The sequence below is a fragment of the Nuphar pumila genome, chromosome 2 (assembly GCF_984573655.1).
Source record: "Nuphar pumila chromosome 2, dmNupPumi1.hap1.1, whole genome shotgun sequence".
NCBI lineage: Eukaryota > Viridiplantae > Streptophyta > Magnoliopsida > Nymphaeales > Nymphaeaceae > Nuphar > Nuphar pumila.
The window spans coordinates 148,325,057-148,344,498 of record NC_143250.1 but is presented as its reverse complement, the minus strand read 5'-3'; the positions used below and the strand labels follow the sequence as shown (position 1 = coordinate 148,344,498).

The 19,442-nt window shown below is 37.7% G+C and overlaps 1 protein-coding gene across 1 annotated transcript in view; it reads left to right on the top strand.

Annotated features, from left to right (window-relative positions):
* The window catches only part of LOC149847601 (cullin-associated NEDD8-dissociated protein 1-like), a 52,706-nt gene that overhangs the window by 17,901 nt on the left and 15,363 nt on the right, over nt 1-19,442 (top strand). The window contains exons 12-21 of the mRNA XM_089997118.1: nt 10,189-10,273; nt 10,344-10,445; nt 10,562-10,660; nt 11,400-11,510; nt 11,590-11,673; nt 11,754-11,894; nt 13,386-13,478; nt 13,572-13,693; nt 13,764-13,926; nt 14,013-14,252. Of these exons, the coding sequence (XP_089853244.1) occupies nt 10,189-10,273; nt 10,344-10,445; nt 10,562-10,660; nt 11,400-11,510; nt 11,590-11,673; nt 11,754-11,894; nt 13,386-13,478; nt 13,572-13,693; nt 13,764-13,926; nt 14,013-14,252 (1,240 nt within the window). The remainder of the gene's footprint in view (nt 1-10,188; nt 10,274-10,343; nt 10,446-10,561; nt 10,661-11,399; nt 11,511-11,589; nt 11,674-11,753; nt 11,895-13,385; nt 13,479-13,571; nt 13,694-13,763; nt 13,927-14,012; nt 14,253-19,442) is intronic.

Genomic DNA, 19,442 nt, shown 5'->3' with positions numbered 1-19,442 from the left:
CTGGTGACGTGGCCAAGATACATCAGGGCTTACATTTAAGGTTATAGGACTGGTGAGAATAGGATAACAAACAGTCTGTGTTTCCTCTTGATAGTTGCATGCTGAATATGAAAATCCAGCCTGGTATCACAGAAGAAAGAGGAAACTGCAACCTGGTTAGATGTGACCCCTGATTCTGGCTTAATATTGTACAAATATTACACAACAAACCATTGTAAATATATTCATATATTACAATGTACCACCAGCAAGCCTGTGAATACGGGTGGTACTTGATTTTCCATCTTCTTAAGCTTTAATTGCATTTCTTTCAACATGATTATTTTCTTACAAAATGATAGTTGATCTGAAAGTGCCTGACTTTTGCATGTTAGGATCACCGGCCCAATTTGCGTCTAGAGTATCCAATAGTGGTTTCCATTGTGTATCCTGTTGCGTTGTTCTTTGTAATAAACCAAGCCATGTTCAATAATCCCTTAAATGTCCCTTAGAGTTCATGTGAACTATCTTAGGGAAATGCATTAATTGGCATTTCTGATCAACTGCATAAGATATGTTTGGTTATGTCTTATGTGATTTCGAGGTACTAAAGGATGCTGGCCATGCTTATATATTTTTCTGGTTCTTTAAGTAATTCACTCTTTGACAACTTTGTGTACATAGCACAAGGTGTTTCTATCGGCTTGCAAGTCTCCATATTAAATTCTTGAGTAAATCTACTGTGGAATTTAATTTCATTTTTGATTCTATCAATCTCTCTGCCAGGGAAATAACACAGTTCCCCAAAAATTTTCATGAAACCTGTTATGCAGAAACACTTTGATTTCATGCATAAGAGATGAAGAACTTCCTTTTGTAACTATATCATCCACAGACAATAATACCATCACTACTTCTATTACAGTGACATACAATAGTTCTATCACTGCACTTGTGAACCTTCCCTCTTTTAGTCCTTGATGAAAACTTTCAAACTACGTGCGAGATGCTTGCTTCAATCAATATATGGATCTTTACGTGCATTGCACTTGTTTGGCTTGGCTTATAGAACCCAACCAGCTGCTCCATATATGCTTCATTTTTCAGTTATCCATGTAAGAATGTGTTCTTTTAAATTCAATTGAAGCAGAATCTAACCATGTCATAATGCTAATGATCACATAATGTGATGTAATATTGACCACTGAACTGAATGTTTCTTCGTTATCAAAATCATTTTGTTGATTGTGACCTTTTGCAATCAGCCTTGCACTGTACCTATGTCACATGGGTACGGGTGTGAGTGCAGGTACGGTTTCGAGTACAGTGGGTACACCAAGACAATTCCAAAAAACGTGAGTACAGGGATACAGCGATATGTGTATATATATATCACATAAATACAAAATAAATTAAAAAATCAAAATCAAATTTTCCAACAAGACAACAGCGTAAATTAATTTAACATTTAATAACCAACTAAACTAAATGTATGAAAATATAAACTGGAAAACACCCTATATTAGTCGTCGAGAGATGCTCCTACCTCTTCGGTTGTCAGAGGTCGCTAGAGTGTCAGAGGTTCGCCGGAGTGTCGCGAGAGAGAAATAGAGAGATAGTGAGAAAGGGGAAAGACAAGATAGAGAGAGAAAGGGTTAAAACAAGATGGGGAAGACGAGAAAGGGGGAAGACAAGTTAGAGAGAGAAAGGGGGGAAACATGATGGGGAATCGAGAGGTCGACAAAGAGGGAGAGAGGTGAATAGAGAGAGAGAGGGAAGTCGAGAGTAGAGGGGGAGAGAGGCAAATTGAGAACGAGACCAAGGAGAGAGAGGGTCTAGGGCAAAAGGGAAAGCAGAGGGAGGGGAGTGGTTTTATCGGGTGGGTCCCGCCCCTTTGACCTTGGTCAAACCAAGGTTTTAACATAGAGCCGACCCGGCACAGTGCGGGATTGACCCTACTTGCCATGTCGACCCGTGTCGAGACGGGAATGACGACCTCCTAGGCGTGTCTATGTGACAACCCTGTACCTATTTGCTTCCAACTGGCATTTATTTAATATTCTGAACTCACTTATACCCAACTATTTTTTAATTCTGGGCCTTGGCTCAATCTCTCATGCCTTATTATAATGCATCACCTGCATCTTGTAGCCTTGTATCCTTGAGAACGCCTCAGGAATAGGTTTTTCTGTACAAACAACAGACAAGAAAGAAAGAGAATGAAATAGAAAAGGAGGAAAGGGTTCCCAATGGAGACGTCACCCATTGTGGGTGGCGTGATCTTGTATTTATAATATAATACTAGAGATTACAATAATACCCCTCACCTAGTTGGGTATTTATGATATACACATTACATGGAATTACATGGATCAAATCCAGATCCAATCCAAGCAGCATACTCTTAACACACCCTTCAAACTGAAAATGTTGGAGAACCATGGACAGTTTGGATTTTAAATCCCAGTACCGATTGACTAGAAGGCCCTTGGTGAATAAATCTGCCACTTGGTCTTCTCCGTGAATAAACATAGGATAATCTTCTTGGATTCAACTTTTTTTCTCTGAAGAAATTGTGGTCTATCTCCACATGTTTCATTTTTTCATATTGAACTGAATTAGTGAAAATAAAAACTGCACTGCTGTTGTCACAGTAGACTATAGAGCTCGAGATGGATTGATGCAAGCTACATACAATATGCTTAATCCAAGTGACTTCAGCAGTCACGACTGCTATGGCCCTATACTCTGCCTCAGTACTAGACCACACAACTATTTTCTGCTTTCCCAAGAGACTAGATGAAAACCTAAATGAACATTATAACCTGTGACTGATTTCCTTGTAGTTGGATTATGAGCCCAATCAGCATCTGATTTAGCAATCACCTTGATGGAATGATGGGTGTGCTCAAGGGTCGGTCTCATGTAGATAAGTCCATCAGAAAGAGTGCCTTTGATATACCATAAGATTTGATTTGCTTCACCGTTTCCATATGTTTTGTTTGAGGCCTATGCATGTACTGAGAGTTCTGATTCGCAACAAAAATTAAATCAGGCCTCGTGAAGGTCAAATACTAAAGAGATCCAACTATGCTCCAATATTTTCTGGGATCTTCCAAATAGGTATCATCTGCTGAGTCTGCACTAAAAAACATGTGCATAACCATCGAAGTATCCATGGGCTTACATTGTAACATTCCATTTCGTTATAGAATATCACGGGCATATTTTTGCTGAGAATTAATAAGACGATCGGGTTGTTGGTCCACCTGCACTCCAAGGAAGAATCGAAGAGGACCCAAGCCTTTCATATGAAATGCCTTGTGTAACAATGACTATCTCATTAATCTTTCTTGTGCTATTTTTCGTAATGATGATGTCATCGACATAAACCAAGATAATAGTGATGTCTTAGTGTGCTTTTTGCACGAATAATGAATAGTCACAATGGCTTCTCTCAAATCCAAGGGTTTTCACAATAGTACTGAAAGTATCAAACCATGTCCGAGAAGCTTGCTTAATACCGTAAATGGCTTTTTGCAATCTTAGTACAAAGGTGTTTGGGTCTCCTTCTGAATACCCAGGTGGATGCTCCATATACACTTCTTCAAACAAATCCCCATGTAAAATAATATTTTTAACATCTAACTGGAATAACTTCCATCCATGCAAAACGATCAATCATAAGACAATTCAAATTGTTTCCATTCTTACCATAAGGTTGAATGTTTCATCAAAATCTATGCCTTGCTCATGTGTATGCCTCTTTGCCACAAGTCTAGCTTTGAAACACTCAATGCGGTCATTTGATCTGCGTTTAACCTTATATATCCAACAACATTCTTATCGAGTGGCCTGAGAACCACTTCTCAGGTATGACATTCATGGAGAGCAACAATTTTATCGTTCATAGCCTCCATCCAACGAGAATCGAGCCTTGCTTCAGCAAAAGACTTGGGCTCTTCTTAAATATGTTCAAGAACTGCAACATATGTGTAAAAATCTAGTGAAAAGGATTCATAGCTTACCCATCTAGATGGCAGATTCCTGACTCGAGTACTCACACGAGTAGGAGCAACCGTTGAAGATCCTAAATTGGAACCATCATGTGTTGAAGTTGTAGTCACATGACTAGAAGGAGTCTCTATTGGTTGCTGTTGCTATTGATTAGAAATAAAAGAAAATACAGCACCTCGTGACTGTACCGAGATGGCATCGCTTGAGTGTTGTGCGGGTCTCCTTCTAGCATAGACCTAATCAAAGAAAGAAAACTGATTTGCCTTTGGTGCATGAGAATCCGGATCAGCAATCATGCTAAGCGAAGATGGGACATCAACATTACTATGTTCTACACTTGTTACCACATGTGAGGAAGGCCAAAAAGAATGCAAGAGGTCGGAATTAGGTTTCTGCCACACATGCTCTCATCGAAAACATGTCGTGAAATGATAACTTTGTTAGCAACATGATCAAAACAAGGATAGCTCATAAATTCATCATCATACCCAATGAATTGGGACACCGTGGCTCTGGGAGATAGTTTATTTCTCAGAGGCTTGTCGATATGAACAAAACATCGACAACCATAGGTTTTTAGCCTTGTGTAATCCGGATAAACACCATACAACAGAAAGTAGGCTGACTCTCCTCCAAGAGTGGACAAGGTCATTCTGTTTATTAAGTGAATTGTTGTGTGAAAATCTTCCATTCATAGGCCTTCCTTTAAATTCACATCATACATCATCGTTAGGGTTGTTTCGATCACATGTCGATAGTTGCGTTCAACGACTCCATTTTGTTGAGAAGTTCTAGGATAACTCAACTCACTCTGAATACCATTATCATGTAGAAAGCATGTGAATTCATTTGACATGTATTCACCACCATCGTCACTTCGTAGGTCTAGGATATTTCTTGAAAATTGAGTTTTCACATGCGATTTGAATTGATGAAATATGGCAAAGACTTGGTCTTTTGATTCTAAGAAGAATATCCAACTATAACAATTATAATCATCCATAAAAATCAAATAATATTTGGATTTTGATAAGGATACAATAGGTAAAGTTCTCATACATTAGAACGAATGAGTTCAAAAGGAAATAAAGCCCTTTTATTAGATCTTGAAAATGAGAGTTCATGACTGTTACAAACTTGACAACTAACACAAGAGGAGACACTTCAGTCTTTAACATCAATAAGACCTTTATTACATAAATTATCAAGAAAACTGAAATTGCAATGTCCTAATCTATGATACCAAATATTGGCATCCTGACCAATAACAGACTTTGATGAAGAAAACAAGGCAAGGCTAGCTGAAAAATGAGGAGTCAACGACGAGGTAAACAATGAGGTTGGGGCTTCATCAAGCAAATATAAATTCTCGCATCTTCTTCCCTTAGTGAGCGTATGATTCGTATGAATGTCTTTCACAGAAACAAAAGACGAAGAAAAGGTGACATAGGAATTAGTATCTTGACATAATTGAGAACCGGAAATTAAATTTTTATGAAGATTAGGAACAAGGAAAACATTTGACAAAGGAAGGGGACCCATACTGGTAGGGACAATAGTAGTGCCCGTACAAATAATGTGGTGATGTTTTTCATATCCAGTGATCACACGTCCATTTCCATGATAAGGTTCAAAATAAGTGAGTTTACCTGAATCTCTCATAACATGATTTGCGGCCCCGAAGTCCAAGAACTATCCTTGATGAGACCTTTATGAAGTTGACATGGCAGGCTGCGTTGTCCAAGAGTTCCCTGTTGGATTAAGGGTATCCATATCATAAGGAGATGCAACTGATTAAGTTGCTGCAGTGGGGTAACTCTGTATGAAAATAGCGAAAACGGGGAGGTATAGGCACAGTGGGTGGTCTATAAGTAGGGACATATCGCCAGTAACAGTTAGAGGCAATATGCTCTTTCTTTTCATATTTGACACACAATATTGAATTTTTTTGGGGTGTGGGTAAGATACCCGTACCTCAACCACCACCACCAAAATTTTGTCCATGCCCTCTTCCGCTAGGCACAAACGATCGAGTATATCATTAGGCAACAACCAACACTTTATGATTAACTTTATTCCTTTGAGGTCTTGTTGACAAACCAAACATTGCCTCATACTCTAGCAACATAATACACATTCGATCACAAGGTGGGTGTGGTGTGCTTGTATACACGATGGTAAACATATTGTATTTTTCCCCCAATTCTCGAATGATTTTTGTGCATATATCCTCATCAGACAAAGGAGAACCAATAGCTGCCAGTTGATCCACGATAACTTTACTTTGGTAAGATAATCAACAACGGAAGAATCACCTCTTTTTAAATATGCAAATTAAGCTTTCAATTTATACCTTTGGTGTAGAGATCTCTTCATATCAGTGATGCAAGACATCCCACAATTTTTTCGCAGGAATGCCAGAGGGGATATGCATCAGACTTCTCGTGAAAGAGTGGATGAAGGTTACAATCAAAACCGTGCAGGGATGAAGGCGGGGATGGAGGGCAAAATTTTGAGATGGGGCAGGGGTGGAGACCTTGTCCCCCGCCTCCACCCCGGTCCACTGCCATCCCTAAATGCAACTGTTGTTTGATCATCTTTCTGCAAAGCAATAAAAGTGGGATCACAAATTTGGAATTGCACCACCTTTTCTAAACCTCCTTTCGACACTAAAGTTGTTTGGAAAATAAATTCCAAAGATACAAAGATCAACCCGTCAAGGTGTCCCATTAAATCATAGCTGCACAAGAAAGGAATGATTTGCTTTTTTCAGATAATGAAATTTGTGGAATCGAGTTTTTTGGTGACGAGATGGCTTAGGAAAGAAGCATTGAGCCCAGCCATTGAGAAAATTATCGAAACAACGGAAATTACGGTAATATATAAAGAGAAATAAAACAAAGAACAAATACGGGAGAGGGATGAAATATCAGAACAATAATAAAATATCAGAAGAACAATAACTCTTTTTTTTCAAAGGCAGGCAGGGACGTCTGTCAAGACCCCTCTTTCTCTTTTACTGTTCATGCGTTACCGTTCACGCTTTACTGTTCACATGATTCTCTTTTAGAGAAAAATGATAGATCTAAACGGTTGTGGTGGATCTGATATGATTTGATCAGATTTGCAAGAAGGAGACAGATCTCAGTGCTTAGGGAGAAAAGAAATTAGATATGATGCTATTCTGATCAGATCTGAAAGAAAAAGGTATAGATCTGGTAAATACACACCAGATCTGACGCAAAAGAGGAAAAAGAAATGAAGGAGAGGGGCTGATCTGATTTAAAAACAGATCTGATTCAGAAAATAGGGAAAAAAATAAGAGATCTATATGTGAAAAAAGATGTGCAACCAAGACTTAATGAGACTTACCTTTATGAAGGCTTTGATACCATGTGAGAACGCCTCGGGAATGAGTTTTCCTGAACAACCAACAGACAAGAAAGAAAGAGAAAAGGAGGAAAGGGTTCCCAATGGAGACGTCACCTATTGTGGGTGGCATGATCTTCTATTTATAATATAATACCAGAGATTACAATAATATCCCTCACTTAGTTGGGGATTTATGATATACACATTACATGGAATTACATGGATTGGATCCAGATCCGATCCAACCAGCGTACTCTTAACAGTATCCACCATTTAGAAAAAGAACCTCATTATAGGAAGTAGGCTCGTGTTCATTTAGCACTTATCTAGGGGTGTTTCATAAGACGCTCATTACAACCTGATCTTTTTACCAAAGTATTTTTTTGCTGATCTTCTTTATGTATCAGCCATACTATATCTACAAATTTTCTTTTTCTCTTATTGAGCAATTTACCAAGACATTAAATGACCAAATCTCTTCTCTATGGTTGCTATGAACTTGCCAAAGATCAAAACCTATACTTTGGTTATCATTAGAATTTTTTTTCTTTGGATGGAAATATGAAGAATGACTCTCTTGTTTTAAGTTAATGTGAACCTTCATGATTTGAGATCTGCTCTTTCTCTTCTGTAAATATTATGCAAAGTGAAATTCATGTTCATCAAATGTAACATGCCTCATGATTGGTATTCTTTTGAGCCTAGGATAGCAGATAGGTTTGAAGATACTCTGCATATATATGTGGCTGAAACTTAGTATCTAGTTTTCTTTTTTCACTATCATCCATGAGGTTTCTATGGAAACTTGGTACCAAGAAGGCATTCTTAATGACTAAGAATTTTGGGAAGTATAAAATAAAATGACCAGTGTGAGAAATAGGACAAATGGTATCATTTCCAGTTACTATGGAACCATTATCTTTATATGCAATAAGGGAAGAGAACATGCCTAGATTGTCCATCACATGATTTGCTACCCTGCTGTCAGTATATGGGATCACTATACAGGAAGTGGAAGCAAGCTAAACATTTTAAAATTTATAGGAAGCAAGAAGTGAGGAATCGATTTAACAGCAAACTGGGAATAAAAAAGGAAGTGATATGGGAATCGAATGAGGAACGAAATGGAAATCAAATAACAAATAAAATAAAATGACTATTCTTGAGATTCATTTTTCTTTTGTAAGAATTAAATTTATATCAAAATCTGAAATTGATTTTTGATAGTTACCAATTTAGAGAAAGCAGGAGATAAAGCAAAAGAAAAACATGAAAAGAAGAAGCCTGAGAGAAGCATATAGAAAGTATGGGGGAAAGCATGGATAAAATGTGTGAAATGTATAGGTGAAACGTGGGAGAATCGAGATTCCCATCCATTTTTGGAAGCAAAGGAGTATCACGCTTCTAAAGTGAGTTTCTGGAAAGCATGCTTCCCACCTGTCTAAGAAGATTCTTTTAACTCTGGTTACAACTGTGAGGTAATGCCAATATTCTCAATTGAAGTACTTAGGGCTGCAACGGCATTATGCCACCTATCAACTAAGATTCCTCTTTCAGTTGGGACGGAGCCCTGGGTATTCTAACTCAGGCACAGCCATTTTTTTAGCCAGATTAATGGGTTGAAAGCTTAAGAATTTTATTCTTGGATTTCTGCAAATAAATTAGTTTAAGGTTGCAAGATTTTACTATTCATATATACAACAACAACAACAACTACAACTACAACTACACCTTCATCCCAAAACAATTGGGGTCGGCGATATGAACCAAAAAAGAAAATCATTTTGGGTCTTCCACATGAATCCTTCTCCTCCAATCATTTCTATCCAATGCCATGTCATCGGTGAGGTTCAAAGCATTCATATCCTTTCCTATCATCTCCATCCAAGTCTTCCTAGGCCTACCCCGACCTCTTTTAACTAATATATTTTCCCATTTCTCCATCCTTCTAACTGAAGCATCATTAGGCCTTCGCCGAATATGTCCAAACCACCGTAAACGATTCTCTCTCATCTTATTTTCAATGGGTGCAATGCCTATCTTCTTACGTATCTCCTCGTTCCGAATCTTATCTTTTATTGTATTTCCACGCATCCATCTAAGCATACGCATCTCAGCTAAACTCATTTTTTGAATATGATGTCTCTTGGCAGCCCAACATTCTGTACCATATAGTAAAGCGGGCCTAATAGTCGTCCTATAAAACTTTTCCTTCAACCGCAATGGCATTCTACGATCGCACAACACTCCAGTTGCACTTTTCCATTTCATCCACCTAACCTTTATCCTATGATTTACATCTCCATCAATTTCTCCATACTTTTGAATGATAGATCCCAAATATTTGAAACAATCATCCACCGGTATTTCTTGCTCACCAAGCTTCACGACACTCCCATCACTACTTCGTTGCTTACTAAACCGGCATTCCATATTTACTATTCATATATAATTATAGATAAATTATATGCACATTATTGATCACATATTAGTATCTGTGTGTGTGGCATGGATGTAGTCCCCTTGTGTACACTTCAAATCCCTTACCAAACATCTTACCAAATATTGCAACTTATCCCACTTATTGGCCTAAGGCAACTGCGTAGTTTGTTTCTATTTAATGGTTGAATGCAAACTGATCTAGGTGATGGAACTTCTTTTATATTCATTTATATAAATTTATAGAAAATGCATAGGTTATTTTAAACAGGGTCAGTTTCTCATGAATTATTCTATTTATGTTGCTTTTTTGTGATCTTTTTGGACTATCCTGAAACAAAGAATTTATGGGAAACCATTAACCAAGTTTCATATTTGCAGCCCCTTATGGTTGTTGAAACATGAAGTGCCTAGAATTGTGCGATCTCTGAACAGGCAGCTGCGAGAGAAGTCCATTAAGACAAAGGTGAAAATAATAAACATGATGTAATTTACAGGTTTATAGCTGGAATTTTCCTAAAGTTCTTTGTATGCAGGTTGGTGCATTTTCAGTCTTGAAAGAACTTGTGGTTGTCTTACCAAACTGTTTGGATGAGCATATTGGATCATTGGTCCCTGGTATTGAAAAGGCACTAAATGTAAGTTAATATTGTTCACACAGAATGCAATTGATGTTTATTTTGGCTTTTCCTCATTATTCTTTCAAGGCATATTCATTTTCATCACGCTGCACTTCTGCTTTTAAATGCTCCAGGATAAGTCTTCAACATCGAATCTTAAGATCGAAGCCCTGACATTTACTCGGTTAGTTATGGTGTCACATTCACCTTCCGCTTTTCACCCATACATTAAGGTGACTGCAATTACATTGATGGTTGAAATTTTTTTTATTTGATTCTCTTTTTTAGATGCTTATAAGTTATGTTTTTTATTAAGTAATTTATCTTGCCACTTTAAGTAGACTACCCAGAGCTGAGCCAGCAATCTGATTAAAATGTTATCCATTCATGTTTAGGTGTGTGATGGCTGGATGATGCATGGGGGGACCTAAGAGTTGACTATCTAACTTGCATGTTTGTCTCTGTTTTGCATGTGTGCATGCATACATGCATGTGTCCACATGCATGCATGTGTTTGTCTGTATTCATTCTGGATCAGTGTGTCTGTGTCTGCATGTGTATATCAAATTTCACCAAAGACTACCACTGGTACGTTCTCAAAGGATACTACTTGGGAAGTTCTTACCAGATGATGTTGTGATGATCTTTTTGTGCCAATAACACAGAGGGAAGAGGGGCAAAGCAAAAGAAAAAAGGGAATAGGGAAGGAGAAAAAAAGGAAGAGGTAGAATGGAGAAAGGAGAAGAAAAAAAAATGAAAAGGAAGGAAAAGAGATGAAATATAAAATGGAGTAAAATACAAAGAAGGAAAGGGAATAATAGTTGCTAGTTGTGCTTTAAATTTCATATATATTTCAGTTTATAATTAATAATATCTTTTCATGTTTTTTCCTTGCCATCTTTTTGACATTTTCTCTTGGAATGATAGGTTGAGCCCATGATGATAATTGTAACCTTTTGATTATTGTTGTAGGAACTCTCTGGTCCTGTATTGGCTGCTGTGAGTGAGCGGTACTATAAGGTCACTGCTGAGGCACTAAGAGTATGTGGGGAACTTGTTCGTGTTATTCGTCCAAATTTTGAGGTAACAAACTTTTTTGTTTCTTCATTTGTATCAGAGTATTTACCTCCCCACTTCTGATATATGCTGTTGTATGGTACAGGTTTGTGCATTTGATTTTAAGCCATATGTTCATCCGATCTATAGTGCCATATTAGGGCGTCTGGCAAACCAAGACCAGGATCAGGTTTGTAAAAATATTAACTTTTGTCTTGTCTTTTGTTTTCTTTAGTTTTTTATCTTCTTATGGAAAAAATTCATTTTCAGGAGGTTAAAGAATGTGCTATTTCTTGCATGGGTCTGGTTGTTTCAACTTTTGGTGATAACCTTCAAACAGAGCTACCAACTTGCCTTCCAGTCCTTGTAGATCGTATGGGCAATGAGATAACGCGACTCACAGCAGTCAAGGTATCTGTTATTCACAGGTTCCTGTTGGTCCAATTAGACAGCCTATCTTATATCTGTGATATCCTTGTGCCAATGTTCTCTCCATTCTACTGCATAACTATTCATTTTGTTGGATGAAATTCTTGAAACCTGTGAGCTAAGATTTATTATACCTGAGGTCTTATTTTAAATGTGGATTTTATGTTTCTCCTTGTGGTATTATATGGGAGCTTCAGGAATGTCAGTAATTAGTTTTTTGTGGTCATTGGTCAGGAAAAACTCTATGTAAATTTTGTTTTCTTCAGCACTTGTGAATTTTTAGGTCCTTGTGCCTTATGGAAACAGCAGTCATATGCGGTTGTATTAAGCCTGATTGGGGACATAGTTTTTATTTTGATAAGTGTTTATTGGGAAGGAACAACACAGATTACCCAATCACAATAAATCTTTAGTTTCCACTATTGTAGATTATTTTTGTTTATGAGTTATGGTACCTAGAAATTAGATATGTGCATTGTTGTTGGACATATCAAGGTTTGAAACTCTCTCTCTCTCTCTCTATATATATATATATACAGGTCCTGTTTATTGCTATGCATATTTATAAACACTTTGTATTTGTTTATAATGGGAAACATAAATGCATTCAAACAGGGTCTTAGAAATGGAAACTTTTTATTATGATGTTCTAACCTATGTCACATGGGTGCGGGTGCGGGGATGCGGCACTTTAAAAAAACTTGGGTGCGGGGGTGCGGGAGGGCAAAAATATAAAAAATTATATATATAATTTTTTTTAATATAATATATCTATGTATAAACAGTATAATGTTTATATTACATAGTTTTTACATGTAAAAACTATGTAATAGATAGATTTTTAAGAAAACGAGCCAGCCGAACTGAGTTTTCCCTAAAATGGGTATTTTTTTTTCAAAATGGGCTTGTTTAGCCAAGATTGAGAGAGACTGAGGTACACAGTAAGGGAGAAAAGATTGGCTACATAGAGAGAGGCACGCAGTATGAAAATGGGGAAAAAAATAGAGAGAGAGTAACATACCTTGGAGATGGAGACTGAGTTCGCGCTCCCCGGACGGTAGCAAGCACCAGGGTGTCGCAGCTCAGCAGCGTCAGAACTTGGAAGACAGGAAAGAGGTCCAAACAGTTTTGCCCTAATCCTTAGGCTCAAGCCCATTTCATCGGGCAATATTTTTTTTTTAAAGTCTAAAATTTGGATGAATATGACCGCACTCAGGGTCGGGTTGACTTCACCGGGTGCCGCACCCACACGCGCATCCGCGTCGCGTCGACGCGGGTGCAGCACCTGGTTGGCCGAATCCCTGTGACATAGGTTCTAACATTGGTTAGTTTTTCATCTGCTTTGTTTCATATTGCTTTTTCTCTGAAACTGAAAGTTGTCTTTTTGTGATCCACTGATTTTTAATTTTACTAGTTGCCTTCATTCCTTGAAGAGTGTGAACTTGTTCTTATTTTTGTATTTTACTTGTCCAGACATTTGCTGTTATTGCATGCTCACCACTTAAGATTGATCTGTCATGTGTCTTGGAGCATGTTTTTGCAGAGCTAACTGCATTCCTTCGCAAGGTACTGGTTTTTGACCTGTCTTTGTTTATTAATCTTGTTGAGTTATCCTGCAGCTAAATGTGCAAAAAATGCCGTCTTCTCATTGTAATACAGGCTAATCGAGCTTTGAGGCAGGCATCCTTGGGTACTCTTAATTCGTTAGTTGTTGCTTATGGTGATAGCATCAGTTCTTCGATTTATGAAGTTATCATTGTAGAACTTTCAGCTTTGATCAGGTTTGTTATTTCTGTATACATTCATTAGGCATTGTGTGGATCTATTCTTACTAGGTTTGTTCTGTTGCAGCGATTCTGACTTGCATATGACAGCTTTAGCTTTGGAGCTTTGCTGCACAATGATGACTAATAGGAAATCCAACCAAAATGTGGGTTTTACTGTTAGAACAAAAGTTCTTCCTCAAGCTCTCATCCTAGTGAGAAGCTCCTTGTTGCAGGGTCAAGCTCTTCAGGTTGTCTTTCCTTTTTCAGTTGTAACAGGTAGTGAATCCTTGTGCACGCTGCACTACGAGTTACAGCATCTCTACTTTTTTTGCAGGCCTTGCAGTGCTTTTTTGAAGCATTAGTCTGTTCAGCAAATACAAGCTTTGATACATTGTTGGATTCTCTTCTTTCAAGTGCCAAACCTTCTCCTCAGTCTGTTGCTCTTGCAAAACAGGCTCTGTATTCGGTGGCTCGATGTGTTGCTGTTCTTTGTCTTGCAGCAGGTGATAGAAAATGTGACTTAACAGTGGACATGCTGATGAACATCCTTAAGGATGATAACAGCACCAACTCGGTAAGATGCCCCTAAAACCATTCCCTTGCTACTTTATTAATTAAAAAAATGATATAACTTCAAATCCATTCAAGACGATTTTAATACATGGACCATTCTAGGAATATTTAGTGAGTGATCTAGGTAATTGATCCAATGTTACTCAAGGCAGACATGCCATGGGAAAATTATGTTGCCTGAGAATCGAAAAATATGTGGACAAATTTTTAATTGCAGATAAACCAGCATCAACAGAGATACTATTTGGCATTCAGCACAGTTGATATGTGGAAGGTGTGTCTGATATTGTGGAAAGATGTATCTGTCAAGTACAACAAACTATCATAAAGAAGAAGCTAGGGTAAACTAACTGTGAGCATTGTTGATGCTCATATGCTTAATTTTACATTGCGTCAAAAGTATTGCTTTGTAGGCCCATGATTGTCTCAAGAGGAACATGAGTGCCACTCTTAAGGTTGTACCATATGTCACCTGGGTTCGGGTACAAGTGCGGGTATGAAGGGTACATCACAACAATTTAAAAAAATGTGGGTATGGGGACACGGCTATATATATATATATATTAAAAATCACATAAATACAAAATAAATTCAAAATAAACTGAATATAATCTAAATATATATGCTATGTCTAGTGTGAGAAATCACCAAAACCTGTTCATAAACAAGAAAACACAGAGAGGAGAGAGAATGGAACTGTGTTTCCCGTATTCCCCTTAATGAATAGGGGCATGATCTGATTCTATTTAATATAAAGCAATAACCCTGTAACCCTAATACGCAATTTACAATAATACCCTTATAAGTCCCAGTTTAGGACAAGTTTATAAACATGGGTTGGATCCAGATCCTGGTTGGATCCATATCCTAGTTGGATCCATATATAAAGTATCATACTCTAATACCCCCCTCAAGTTGTGCATGGTGTTGAACCATGGACAACTTGTTTTTCAAGGACCAAAATTTGCACTTTGTGAGATCCTTAGTAAACAAATCAGCCGCTTGTTTGAACATAGCGAGGTTCGATCTCTTTTTCTTCAATCTTCTGCCTAATAAAATGTTGATCAATCTCAATGTGCTTAGTTTTGCTGCGATGAATAGGGTTAAGAGATATTTGAATAGCACTTTGATTATCACAAAGGAGAAGACAATTAGCGATCTGCTCTTGTAACTCTGACAACAAGTGCCTAATCCATGTAACCTCTGCTGTAGCAGCAACCATCGCACTGTATTCAACTTCTGTACTAGATCTAGCCACTGCCTCCTGCTTTCTACTACTCCAGGAAATAAGATTGGCACCAAGAAAAATAATATAACCCGAAACTTACTTTCGATCATCAGGGTCTCCAACCCAATCTGCATATGAGTAGATAGTGATGTCATGAACAGTCTTCATGGATCTTCTTTTGGTGTACAAAAGTCCATCTCCAACAATACTCTTTAAGTATCTTAGTATCCTTTTCATTGCATCCATGTGTCCAACCCTTGGCTCATGCATAAATTGAGAAACTTGATTAACTGGATATGTGATATCCGACCTGGTAAAAGTGAAGTATTGAAGCATCCCTACTAAACTTCGATATTCGGTGGGATCATGATACAACTCCATCTTGTATGCTTAATTTCTGATTAAGCACACTAGGAGTAGCAAGGGGTTTGCAATCCTTCATTCTGGCCTTCTCTAATAGATCCAGGGTGTATTTGTGTTTGTGCTGGGTCAGAGCAAGTTTGTCTCATTGTTTATCTACCTCTACTCCAAGAAAAAACTGAAGAGCACCAAGATCCTTCATCTTGAATCTCTGACTCAGAAGATCTTTAGTTTATTGAATATGGCTCTCACTATTTTCTGTAATAATTATATCGTCAACATATATCAGTAAGAAAGTAGTAATCCCCATACCTCGAAGGATAAAAAGGGTACGATCCAATTGCGATCGTTGAAAACCATATCTTTGAATATCTAAGGAAAAACTTTCAAACCAAGATCGAGACACTTGCTTCAAACCATAGAGTGCTCTTTTTAATTTGCAGACATATTCCTTAGGGTCCCCTTCAGTATACCCTGGTGGTTGTTCTATGTATACCTCTTCCTTTAAGTTCCCATGGGGAAAGACATTCTTCACATCTAATTGACTTATTCTCCAATCATAATTTACAACCAAAGAGATGACAATACCAATTGTGCCCAATTTCACAACTGGACTAAAAGTTCCATCATAGTCCTGTCTGAACTCTTGTGTGAACCCCTTTGCTACAAGTCGAGCTTTGTAGCGCTCAACACTCCCATCTGGTTTGTATTTGATTTTGTAAACCCATTGCGACCCAAAAACATTTTTATCTGAAGGTCGAGGAATGACTCTCCATGTTTGACATTGATACAAAGCCTCCATCTCTTTATTCATGTCCTGAACCCACTTTTTGGAATTAATCGCTTGATGGAAATGCTTAGTTTCACTCTCCTTTTCAATCTGTGACAAAATAACTGAAAATCCATAGTGAAATTCTCATAACTAACCTACCTTTCAATAGGATGCCGAATTCTTTCTGAGCGTCTGACAGAAGATGTCACTGTAGTAGGAACATGAGAATTTGGGTCATTGAGGGAGGAAGACTGAGGAACTTCTCGTTCACTATCATCGGAAGGTGAATGAGGATTCCTCTCTCTTCTCGTATAGACTTTTCCAGCAAACTTATTTATTTCTGGAGATGCTAGACTCTCTACTACAGGTTCTTGCACTCTTCCATTTCCTTCTTGAGATGATATCTCTTGCGCACAAGTTGAAGAGCAGCTATTGTTTCCTCAAAAAATAGTCCTGTGTTGAGCCATGGATCATAGAAGGGCATATTTATATTAGTTTGGGCAGAAACAACTCTTTCATCTCCAAAATCATTCTCATCAAAACCCATATTTCTACAGATCTTGATTCGCTTGATGACGGCACCATAGCACCTATATCCTTTATGATGACCTGCGTACCCAACAAATCTGCATTTTAACGCTTTAGCCTGAAATTTATTACGCAGAGAAGAGTCAATATGAACATAGCATATGTAAAAGTGTCTTCAAAGAGACACTACGATCAAGACCCTAAGTCTTTGAGAAATGAAGTGTGCACAAAGGCACAATAAGAACTCTTAAAACACTTGTGCACAAAAGCACCACCCACAATGACTCACAAATGCACAAAGGCATAAAAGAATGTATAAATCTCTATTAATCAAAGAATGGCTTTGACTTAAAGCCTTACTAAAATACAAAGAGGAGAGCTCTATTTATAGGGCATCAAAATGCATTTAGTGGGCCTTGGAGGGGCTCCACATGTAGTCGTTGGAGCCCCTCCAACGGTTGCAAATGTGACTGTTGGAGGGGCCCAACGACTATATGTGGGCCCCCCAAGGTACACAAAGTACAATATTTAAAAGAAAAGAAAAAGAAATAAAATAAAAATAAAAATATACAAACATATTCAAAAAGATGAAAAAACATATTAAAAAAGATAAATATGCGTAAAAAGAGAAAAACTAAAATACCCCTACGACTGATGTATATTTGTATATATATAATTAGATAGATACATGTACATATATATGAAATATATATGTATATGTATCTCTCTTTATATATATAAAATATATATGAGCATTACAATGATAATGGATTACAATTTAACAACATATACATCCAAAAGCCTTTAGTTCATCATAATTAGGGTGCTTCCCAAACAAAATGAAATGAGGCGATTTATTCTCGAAAATGTTCATGGGCAGACGGTTGATAACGTGAACAACATAATGAAATGTTTCGATCCATAACCTTATTGGGAGATTGCTTCCGTGCATCGTGCTCATAGCACTTTCAACGATGTGGCGATGCTTTCGTTTTGCAATCCCATTCTGCTGAGGCGTATGCAGACAAGATACTCTGCGATTAATCCCACTATCTTGGAGATAATTAGCAAAGTCTCGAGAAGAATATTCTCCCCCACCATCACATTGGAAATGTAGAATATTGCAGGAGAAATGAGTTTTAATTAAAATATGAAAGTGACAAAAAATGGAGAATACTTCATATTTATTTTTCATAAAGTATATCCAAGTGAAACGAGAGAAATTATCAACAAAAATAACAAAATACCTATTGCCAGAATTAGAAGATTCGGGGGCTAACCCTCACATATCAAAACAAACAATCTCAAAAGGCCTTGAAGCTCTTTCATTTATTGAATGGAAAGGAAGCACATGACTTTTACACATTTGACAACTCAAACACTATTTATTATATGACCTAGAGTTCAAGATGGACTCAGGAATAAGTCCATCAGACACAAGTCGTTCAACAAAGACTTGACTATAATGACCAAGACGTGAATGCCAAGGATTAGGCTTATTACATTTATTTGAGGATTCTAGACTAAAACACGAACACTTTCTGACAAAAAGGACTAAGGAGACGACTTCAAGGCCGGTTGAATACAAGTAGAAGGATCTTCCTGGAAGATATACATGTTTCCGCGTCGTTCCCCTCTAGCGAATGTCTTCTTCGTTTGTAGATCCTTGACATAAACAAAGGATGAAGTAAATTTAACAAATGAATTGGTATGATCAACAAGATTGGAGACTGAAACAATAGTTTTCTTAATGTTTGGGGCATGAAGGACATTTGAAAGGTGAAGGGAAGAATTAGACAAAGGAACATAAACATTTCTAATATGAGCAATAGGATGTTGGGATCCATCTCCAGTGACAATGCTACCTTTTCCAAAATAGGGAGTTAAGGTGGAAAACTTACCAGCATTACCTGTGACATGGGTAGCTGCCCCTGAATCAATGTACGACACTCCTCTTTCATCTCGCTTCAAATCAAGTTCAGACAACGTGGCCAATAGAAGCTCCTTCACATCTCTCCCAAATTTTGACAAACTCTCCTTTCGTCTCGATGAACTCTCTCCCTTTTGAAAATTTCCTTTATTCTGGGGATTGTGCCAACATTTGGCTTTGATGTGCCCCCGCTTATTACAGAGGTAACATGTGGGTACATTTTTTGTATTAAAGTTGGATGCAATATTCGGGATGGGCAACAATCCACGCCCACCTTGAATACCACACCCACGTCCTCTGTCGCCACCAAAACTGCCATCTCCACGTCCCTGACCAAAAAGGACTCCAGTAGCAAGAACTTGCCCACCATTCT